The sequence below is a fragment of the Falco rusticolus genome, chromosome 12 (assembly GCF_015220075.1).
Source record: "Falco rusticolus isolate bFalRus1 chromosome 12, bFalRus1.pri, whole genome shotgun sequence".
Classification (NCBI taxonomy): Eukaryota; Metazoa; Chordata; class Aves; order Falconiformes; family Falconidae; genus Falco; species Falco rusticolus.
This window is the reverse complement of record NC_051198.1, coordinates 29,402,281-29,412,961: the sequence shown is the minus strand read 5'-3', so window position 1 is coordinate 29,412,961 and position 10,681 is coordinate 29,402,281. Positions and strand designations below refer to the sequence as shown.

The 10,681-nt window shown below is 40.4% G+C and overlaps 1 protein-coding gene across 11 annotated transcripts in view; it reads left to right on the top strand.

The window, feature by feature from the left end:
- The window catches only part of CLIP4 (CAP-Gly domain containing linker protein family member 4), a 32,756-nt gene that overhangs the window by 19,542 nt on the left and 2,533 nt on the right, over positions 1-10,681 (top strand). For 9 of the 11 annotated variants that reach the window (XM_037405267.1, XM_037405271.1, XM_037405268.1 and 6 more), the window contains 7 exons: positions 33-173; positions 2,801-2,884; positions 6,062-6,202; positions 6,585-6,719; positions 8,931-9,054; positions 9,847-9,911; positions 10,549-10,621. In XM_037405267.1, the coding sequence (XP_037261164.1) occupies positions 33-173; positions 2,801-2,884; positions 6,062-6,202; positions 6,585-6,719; positions 8,931-9,054; positions 9,847-9,911; positions 10,549-10,621 (763 nt within the window). The remainder of the gene's footprint in view (positions 1-32; positions 174-2,800; positions 2,885-6,061; positions 6,203-6,584; positions 6,720-8,930; positions 9,055-9,846; positions 9,912-10,548; positions 10,622-10,681) is intronic. The other 2 variants (XM_037405272.1, XM_037405274.1) reach the window with 2 other exon arrangements.

The following is a 10,681-nucleotide window of genomic DNA, read 5'->3' as shown; positions in this document are numbered from 1 at the left end:
TTCTGTTTTGGCATGTACAATTTTCTCTCCAGGTATCTTTGCTCCGCTTTCTAAAATAAGCAAGGCTTCTGATCACAGAAAAAGCTTTGTACGAAGTTCTTCCTTGCGGTCTTCACCTTTGGTCAAATCCAAGAAAATTGATGTGACACACGTAACTTCCAAAGTGAATTCTGGTGAGTATTTTCTTGTATGTTGAGACAGGATAGAGAGATACTAGTCTTCAAGAATTAGTGCTAATCCTGTAAATTTGGTATTAAAATATTTGCTTGGAATTAGTTCATCACTTGGGATGAGAAGATGATAGGAAATTTATTAACAATGTATTCGCATGATTAGAAGTTCACTAGGCTGTAAACTGGTACTGGAAGTATGTTTTGTGTAGCTGTTCAGTGATTATAGTGATCTGAGGTACTATAAGACAGGTTATAGTCTTTACATAGTCTATAAAAATAAAAAAGTTCACCACAACATTTATTCTTCGGTCATTAAAGTAATTTCTGATTGACTGTGATATCAATTAAATGCCTAAACTTGTTGTGATTCAATTTACGAAGATCTTCCTGGATAACTTGAAACATCTCACTGAGATCAATGAAAATGTAGAAACTAATCTATATACACTTTTATGTATAGAAGCTGAAGAAATTTAATTTATTTTCTGGCAAAATTATCAAGGAACTATTTAACTGATTTTTATATTATCTGCTAATTAAGTTATCTGAGTAAAACCAGAGGCAAATTAGAAGAGAAAGGATGTCCTTGCAATAAGGCCTCAGTCTAGTGATTGGAGTTAGAGGCTCAGTCGCTGGCTCTGTTTTAGTTTCTTAGTAATTTACTCATATTTCTTAATCCTTCTGTGTTAAGTTCCCTCCTGTGTAGTGAGCGCGATGCATCTTTTCTGTCTGTCTGTACTCCAAACACATTGGAACCATGACTCTTCTACAGTGCCCACCCTGCGTCATCTGGTCCCGTGTCTGGCCAGCAACGTTTTGATGTCATTAAATACATTACATGCGCATTTCTTTTGCCTTTTGAACCCTTTTTAGGTGACTCATAGTAAGGCAGCGCAGCTCTAAGGGGTAGAAGAGATGCATACATTCTCCTCAAATTTCTTCAAGCACCCTAAACCACTACACACTTTACCAGTAATAAGCAGGGTATGGAAACAATGTGCCAGGCTGGCGGATGAGGTGTATTTGGGATGACTTGTGTAACTCTTCTCTATGTAGACCGAGGGGGAAGTCTGCTTTAATTATGTGTTTATACAATTAGCACATTTATGCGTTAACGCATTAAATTAAGCTGTTTGTGAATGGACATCTTGCATAAAAAGCTGCTCACAGTAATTGGTTTGTTAGGAGTCTTGCTGAGGAGCAGATGCAAGCTGACTTTTTCTGTTAAATATTTTTCAATGTTTGATTCCGTTTGTGGTGAACTGTTTGTAACTCATTAAACTATAATGGAAAGGGCTGTTCCCTTGGTCGCAGGCGGTGTGTTCCAGACGTAGTAGGCAGTCATAGACCACCTTTTCTGCCACAAGGGTGCATTTGTGTCTTTGGAAATTTTAAACGTTAGATACTTTGATTTCGGTGAAAGTCAGAGTGAGTTAGGCATCATCCGCCCAGCAGAGTTTACATCCGCTAACAGTAATCTGGAAGGTGCCATTTCCTTGTGTCAAAAGCTCCGTTAGAATTAATTTGCCTGGCTGATTCTCTGGCTGGAGTGAGAAGATAAAGCTGCAGAGGCAGGGCTTTGTTTTGCAGTGTTCACGCACATCACCAGATTACGTTTCTTTCCTTTAAACTTCGTCCCTGCACTACGCTGGTCTGTAAGGATGCAAGGAAAATTAACGTGCTTTTTGTAGATATGGTTATAAGCTGCAAAGTGAAATATAATACTGTAGAGATTATGTGTTTCTTGTGGATTTGAATAATCCATCAGATTGATGATAATAGTTCTTTTTCACATTTTTAGGAAAAGGATTACTGGGATCAGATTGAGACATGTGTTTCCAGTTACAAACACTAGTTTTTTGATCTGGTGCCTTAATGGCTGAACGATAAAATTTGGGAAAATACAGTATATTTGCAAACTAGTTCAGTCCCTGTAGCCGAATTAAATCGACAGACGTAGTTAAATAAAAAAGATGTGATTTTTCTTTCATGACAAGGAGGGGATAAATCATAGATAAATAAGCTTGTTCTTCATTGAGTTAGGGTAGGAAACTCAGAAATGCAAGATGACTGTTCACAAATTATCACTTATGCGGCAGTACTGGTTCATATGCATATCACGACATTGTTGCTCTAAGAGTTAGAATCTTAAAAATCGTGTTGGCCTACTTGGTTATTTGCAGACTGATTGAAGGTTTGGTCTCACATCTCAAAACTTGTTACGTGTAATCTTTAGTGAAGAAATTGTGAAATTATTATTAGTGAGTAGTTGACCTTAAGTACTATAAAAGTGAGTGTTGTGTATATGATAGACGTAGATGTTTGAAGGATTTGAGTAAAACTCCTTCAATATAAACGTTAATATTTTGCAGGCAACTTGTTTATTGTTTGGCAAGATAGTTTGGGCTGTTTTAAGGGGTTTAACATCTGTGCTTATCCATCAAAACAATTCTGCAGTCTTGTTTTACCCATTGATCAGGAGTCTAAGGAATTGTACGGTTTTATCTATTTTATCTGTGCATCCACTAATCTGCAAATCTGTCAAATTGGTTTTGTGCCAGACTTTCCTGTAAAATTGTTGTTCATTGTTAGGATGTATGCATCTAACTGTATGTATTTTTTAATAGGCTTAAATGTGGCAAAAAAAGACAGTGCTTCTGAAACCAGCTTTATGACTGCTAACAGGGGCAAAAATGCACCTGCGAAAGACGGTAACTAAATTTTTATTTTTTAATACGTTGAGAAACACGTTGGGCAGGGCAGAGGAAGTATCATTACTGTCTTACCTTTGTAGAAGTCCTGTGTCTGCACTACACACAAAAGTTGTCTTGCCTGTCTGTACCCAAGTCCCAAGCAGGCTGTTTACTAGGAGCAGAAATTTGGTGTGGATGTTGTGCTGGCGCTCTGTGTTGGTCTGGGAACAGCTTCTCTCCAAATACATGGACAAGAAAATATAGACAAGCCCTTAACGCTGGCAGCTGTGTCAGTAAATAATCTTACAGAGGACCTGCAGAATTACCTTCTTAGGTTTCTGAGGGAGACCTTTTGCCCTGTATCGTTACTGCTTAGATTTTAATGAAGAACTGTGCACGTATTCTGTTGGGATTTTTATTCACTCCTGTATCTGTATAATAAAGTGTTCCCATCTAACAGCACTTGGCATTGTATCACAGAAGACTCACAATAACATGCTACAAATATGAAAACTGAAACTCAAGCTTTTTAAAAAGTTCCTTTTACATATGAATCATTCTTTGCAATTACCTAGTTTCAGAATTGGATAGTGCCTTCTACTGCATCAGTAATTTGTTTGCTGAAAGTTTAAACATAAAGGGACCTGACTTTCAGGGGTGTCTTAAACTGTAAAAATCAGGTGGTCTTTGAGGTTTGGTCTATAAAATCATACTCTTAAGTGTTGGTAAAAGCAGTATGTCTTTGCAATAATTTGAAGTGTGAATTTGAATATGCCGCCTTTGAAGAAAAGCATCTTTTTATATCCTCCATCAGTGAATAGCTGTGAGGAGGAGACTTGGTGAAGAGGCTAGTGTGAAAAATTTAAGCCCTGTCTTAGATGATACTTTTTCATAAGCGAGCTAAAAAAACTTGTGTAGGTGGAGATTTCCAACATTTGATTCGTGGAGGGCGCTTAATGGCTTGGTCTTCAGGTTCTGGTCACACAACGAAGTGAATTGGCAGTACAGGGTCTCGGTTTGATGGATACAGTATGATATCTGCAATTACTGGGACTCAAAAGGCATTGCGGGATGTCAGTGATGTGCAGTGAAGCCTCATTTCAGGATTTAGTGGTTTAGATGATATTGTCATAAAGCAGATGCTGAACCATTAGGAAAATCCAGCATCCAACTGAAAAAGTAGCTGTCAGTGGTTCTTTGTCAAATAAGGTGGCTATTTCAGCTTGGGGTTTTTTGGAGTTTGTACAGAGTCTGTTGGGTTTTGTTTTGTGTTTTTTAACACCCACCGGCCCCCCAAACCCTTGACGAATTGGAAAAAAGGTCTTGAGGGAGGGGGAGGATGGAGAGGAGTAAGGACAGCTATAGAGTTCTGTGGCAAGGATGAAACGGTCAACTGTACAAATATCCCCTGGGAACGATACGTCCTCTAATGGTTTGTAGAGAACGGCGCAGGGATATTGAGTATTACAAGGTAAAGGACAGTCACTGTGTCGTGCTGTTGCAAAAGGGGGGCTCGTACTGGAATGTATAAAAAGCAGCGTCAGCTGTGAGGTACCCAAAGTGACCTGGGTGCTTTGCTTGGCACAGGCGAGGGCTCTGCTAAAACACTGCACCTGGCTCTAGACGCTGCATCTCAAAAAGACGAGAATCAACTGGAGAGAATTCAGAGAAGACACCACAATAACTAGAGGTATAAAACTTGAGCAAAGAGAAGAGACTGCTGGAATTTGTGATTGTGTGATTAAAAAGACAGAAGATTAAAGGGCTAGAACAGGAAGCTTTCAAATACAAGGAAGAGTATAACCCATGCTGCATGTGTAATGAAAGTAAGAAATCTTGAGTTAAAACGGTGGTAATTTAGGTTTTATATTAGGGGACCCTCCCCTATAATGGTACAGAAATAATGTGGTGAAGTACATTGCTGAGGAAGTCCCGAGACCTCCCTGCTGTGTGGGTTTGTAGCCCAGGTCACACACTCCGCTGTCAGGAGTGATACAACAAAGAGTTGTTTTGCCTGATGGAGGAGGAATGGATGATAGGAGCTTCTGCTCTTTCTTCTCCCGCCCCGTGAGTTCCCACAAAGTGAAGCATCTCAATGACCACTTTGGTTTCAGCAGTTTTTGTAGTGTTCCTGTAGAAGAGGTAGGTGCTCTGACGTGCGGTGAATCTGTCGCTGGACTGACTTCTGAATAGGGGCTTGTAGTATGTGTTCGCCATTGCGTGTGGATGTATATACCTTGGACTCGGAGTCTGCCTGTTTAGTCACCGCTTATTTAGTAGTAATTTGCATTTTCTTCCTTGTAGCGTAGCTGCAGCCAGCATCTTGGAGTCTTTAGATTTCTGTCCCCAGATACCTAAGCTTTTGCTTTGACCTTTCTGCAGCTCTTTACTGTTTTGCCAGACTGGGGGATTAAATTCTGTTGAACATGCTAACCCTGTGTTTGCTATTAAAGTGCTTTGAGAAAAGTAATGAATTAAGCCTCTCAGAATTGTGAAAAGTTCAATAAGCAATATTCTCTTAATTTTTCACATTGAGAAACTGAGGCATAGACGTGTCTTGCTGTACCCTGTGTCATTTTGGGCAGAAGGGAGTAGGAGAGGGGAGAACTGGGAGAGCCTTGAAAAGGAAGGAGGGAAGCTGAACATAAGTCTTGGCGGACAGTTTAGACATCAGGGTTTGCAAATGGAGATAAAAGTGATTTATTTCCCATTCTTATTTTATAGTAAAGATTTTAATATTAATACAGTATGTAATGGAATATAGTAGGCTCTAATCCAGACAATAATTCACTCGCATCGTATCACCTTCCTTCTACTTCTCATCAAATCTGTAATAGGCTGGGTGCTGAAAGTGTGGCGGTATGTTCCCTTAGTAATAAGGCTCCCATATCTTAATGAATATGCTTGGGACGGTTTAGAAGAACTTCAGAGAGTGAGAGAGAAGGGGCTTTTGGGGACCTGTCCCAGCACTCATCACCTTATTTCCAAGGCAGGGTTAGATGATGCACCGATGTCATTCCCGACAGGTGTGTGTGCAGATGTTGCTTAACAACAGCTTGTTTTGGCTATTCACTTTGAATTCTGCCCGCTACGGAGAACGGACAACTTCCTTCCTAACAGAAGCTTTCCCTTCTGCTTAATTGGTCCTTTTCTGAATCTGAGCTCTGAAGGGCTGTTTCCTTTTGTGTCTTTTAGGTTTTCCGGGGTACAGCAGCTCTTCCTCTTCTACTACCTCCTTGGAAGGCAAACAGAGTTCCTCCAAGAAGCGGAACTCGGCTAGCAGCAATAAAAAGGCAGTGACTGGTGGGTCTTCTGCCTCATCTAAAGGTCGTGCTGGTATGGTGTGTTTCATTGAGGTGTATCTTCACAGGTGGGAGTTCGCTGCTGTACCGAGTACTTAAGTAGAACCGCTTGTGCTGTTTCAGAGTCTGAGATGGTTCAGGAAAGATGCTTGGGAAGTCTTTTAACCGTAAACTTAAGTTTGGCAACGTTTAAAAAGTTTTTTAGAACATCTTCAAGAGGAGAAGTGTTCTTCTAGTTGGTCGCTGTGCCTTTCAACAGCAGAAAAAAGGCTGTAGTCCGTAGCTTTCCTGCTAGAGCAAAGCAATTCTTTAAGCAAACTTTGTGGTGTGTCGCCATGTGTTAAAGGTACATATTGAAGACTTCAGTTTTGAAGTACAAAGTCACTAATTTCAGATGTTGTTCTTCTGTTGACCAGGGTTGTATAGCTCTTCTCCGGCTACGAGGAAAAGTCCTTTTGTTGAAGGAGAAATTCAGGTTGGAGACAGAGTACTGGTGGTAGGACAGAGAACAGGCACTGTTAGATTTTGCGGGATGACAAAATTTGCACCAGGTACTTGCAATACTCTTTGTGTATGTTGTAGAATTAATATGGAATTGCTTACGTGTGAGCACACGAATGTTAAGAGCACTACATCCTTTTCCTCGCTCCCTGCAAAAAAAATTGTAGATGTACTGGTTTGTTAGGTCTCTCTCCTGTGTTTCACTGGCTGGTTTTTACTCTAATGCAACTGCTGGGAAGAAACAAGGGTTTAAAACGTGACTTTTACTTGTCCACTAACACGGCTTCATTAGGAGAAATATTTTGATGTTGAAATTGTAGGTGGTGTTACAAAGCTTTCTGAAAACCTTCAGTTTAGTCTCTGAATTAGTATATAGTTTATTGAGATCACACGCCTTTACTCCCTACTCTTTTGTAGTAAGCCTTTTTGACACAGCTCGTCTGTTGCAATACTGGGACTGTTATCATGCCATATAGCTGTCTCATTCTTATCTTCTTGGCATCTTTAAGAGGGTAACGGTGAACATTTAAATCTTAACTAACAAACCTTTAAAAAAAACCTAGGTCACAGTGCAGATGAAAGGTTGCAAGTGTCTCAAAAAGCCCCAAACGCTACCACCGTTTTCTCATCCTTCTCCCTTTCAGCTCCTCCCTGCCTTCCCCTTGCTAAAAAACAGATTGCAGCGAAGCCAGGTGTTCTCAAATGGAAGTGAGTTGTTTTAAATTCGGGAAACTACATTCTGAATACTACTGTTTTTGTAACCAAGTAGTATGTTCTTTATGTTCTTACCTGTCTATAATCTTCTGATTGCAAGAGTAATGCAAAACCAGCTGTTAAGTGTTGGTGTAAGTGCCTAGTTTAAATGAGGTCCATCTGGTTGACACGTAAGCGGCAATGCTCTTGTCTTGACACTTGGTGGCATCAAAACTAAACCGAAAATGTTAGAATGGCAGACTGTGAGACTGTGGTACAGGCTTTTTCCATTTGTAGTCCTTTCCCCAGTTCTATTGTGGGCAGTCCTTGCTTGAGATGCTGTGATGAACTGATTCTGCACTTCAATGTGATCGCTCGTACCTTCATGTTGTTGCTTACAGAGTAAACGTTGAGAAAAAGACTGGTTTTCCAAACACACTGTAACAAGTGTAAAACCAGAAAGCTGTTCAACAGCGTAAGGCTCCCTGCCTTCCTTCCTGCTCCAAATCAGGGCACAGAATTTTTTGGAGAAGAACGTTGCATTGTAAGAAGTGAGGACAGAATCTCAATGCAAATCTTCACCATTTGCAAAACCAGTAATTTATAGAAAATGTGACAGATGCAGTTTTAAGTATTTCAACTTTAATATGTATCAAAGCTCTGGAAGTTACCCAGACTTTATTTCTTTTGCTGCAGTGTAGATCTTTATTTAATTCTAAATACAGGAAGGGGAGAACTTGCTGTGTACCGAGCCCTTCTAATTCATGAGCTGTCATTCCTGAGTTTCTTGAGCTGATAATTAGAATTACCATTTTATCCAGTGCCTTAGTACCAAGTGACTTGAATTAAATTTTGAATCTTTTGGGGATGGATAGCATAAGGACTACTAATGGAGGATGAAATTTAGCACCTTTACATAATTAGCTCCCATTTATCACGGGTTATGAATGATCAAGCTTATTAACATCTTGGTGCCTATTCAGTGTTCTGTACGAGATGACTTGCTGGCCACTTCTGATTCTTACACCCCTCTCTCACTATCATACAGGCAGCCTTGCAATTTGTATTAATTGTAACTTGCTAGATGGAGAGAAGGAATGAATTAATATCAAAACTTTTAATTCTACTGTTGATGATCTCAGATGAGGCATAACCCGTGTGGTCAGAGGACTAAAGAGGGAAACTTGAACCACCACTGCTGCTCTTCCCTGTCTCCTTTTTTTTTCCAATAGCCACTGTTTGATTCAGTAACGTTCTGTTTGGCTTCAGTGTATAGATCAAAGGTTTTATGTTTTCTGTATCAATTCAAATGTCAATTATTTCCTTGAAAGCATATAAAAAGGCTGAGATAATTATCTTTAGATTTATTCTGATACCAATTTTTGCATAGTTACATAGAGAGTTATTTTGTTATATATATATATATTTACTATTATTATCTAGACGGTTTCTAACTAGCAACTGTTTTCCTTGATGTGGGTGAATGCCAGCTGCACCAACTGTCTAGATGGAGAAAAGCCTGTGGTGTTCTGTTCAAAATACCGTGATTTTATTGTTTTGAAATGTAGGATTCTGGTGTGGAATTGAATTGGACAAGCCTCACGGGAAGAATGATGGTTCTGTGGGAGGCGTTCAGTACTTCAGCTGTCTTCCCAGATACGGTATATTTGCACCACCATCTCGTGTACAGAGGTAAGCGCTGAAGCTGTTTTAACGTGTGTGTTGCTGAACACTTTCTTAATACGTTTTCCAGTGGGAAACAAAGTTTCACAGCAGATAGGGAAGAAATAATAAATGTTTTCTTCTGCTAACGGAATGTTATACCCTACATTAAATACCTGGTGGGTTTTAGATGAGCTTTTTGAAAGTAGAGTATAAATTGGGAATGCAGCTCCCCCTGTTTCTCTTGTAGCCGCTTCAGGTATGTTCATTCCGGGGCCTCCCATTTCTGGTGCAGTCTGTGTTCATTAAACCTGACTCTCACGACCCAATCCTGATGCGCTGAGCTGCGTTTGGTTATAAAAGGGAGTTGCCTTTGGACATGACTGGAAATACTGTTCCCATTCCAGCTAACTGCACGGGGGCCCAAAACGTCCACCACTTTGTAGTCTCTTTGCCAGGTCTCAGGAGGAACATCCGAGGAGTACTGTGCTCTTGCCTCCTGTCTGGCAGAGTAACTAGGTGCAAATACATGTTCTTGCTTTTCTTTCCCTGAATCGTCTAGCTCAGGCAAGCTGTTAAAGAGCTTGCCTCAAAATCATACGTGCTCTCTTGCTGAGTAAAAGGCAGCTAACTCGAATAAACTGGGTTGCCCTGGGCACCTCTTACGTACCAGCCTGATTACAGCTGGAACGTTGGTGTCCCTTGGGGGTGGGTGGAGGAAAGAAAGAATCGGAACTTCAACAACATGTGGCAAGAAGGCCTCCAGCAGCAGGTTTGTTCAGAGTTGAGTTGAAATGACTTTGTTGTGTTACTGCTTTTCAGATTAACGGGTTCTCTGGATTCTCTCACAGAGACTTCGTCGGGTAGAATAAGTCACGCTTTTCCAGGTAGGAGTGTAAGACACTGTCATTTGGCTTAGGCAGCTGTTCTGCAAGCAGAACCTCCTGCACAAAGCCAGCTTCTCCAAAAGCACAGTAGATTCTCGAGGTACCCAAATGCCAGCCAGCAGTCTGGTGGTCCCTTCCTAACGCGGAGCCTGCAGAAGGGATGTGGAGTACTGTGTGGTCATGAACGCTGGACTAGCAGAAATAATTATGTCAGAGTTAAGATTGTTGACACTCTCCCCTTATCACTGTATTGCATTCTAATCAGAGTTAACCATAAATTGAACCTGCTCCTCGATATAAAAGAGATTGATGCAGGGATCAGTGTAGGGAATGACTAAATTACTAAAGCTTTTGTGAGATACTTGAAGTGGTTATTTTTCTTTTTCCTTCCCTAAGCTTTTTGTGAAAAGGCTGCTTCAAATTACCCTTGTTCAGTTTGTCTACTTTAATTTCTGTCCTCTCTGAAAATCTGAACGTCTTATGGATGCTTTCATGAGACGTTTCATTGCTTAATTTCCAAATTGGAGGGGAGACTGTAGCAAATGTAGTGGAAGCAGTATGAAAGCAAACACAAAGCATATGAGTTCGTAAAGGGTGTTTAAGAAGTCCTACACAGCTTATTAACCTTTCCACTTAGGTTTTAGACGCAGTCTAAGCACCACTTCTGCATCTTCACAAAAGGAGATAAACAGAAGAAACTCCTTTGTTAGGTGAGTGGTTTGCGTTTGAAATGTTCAGGTGAGCTGGCTGTTAGCATTACTGTTTCTTGT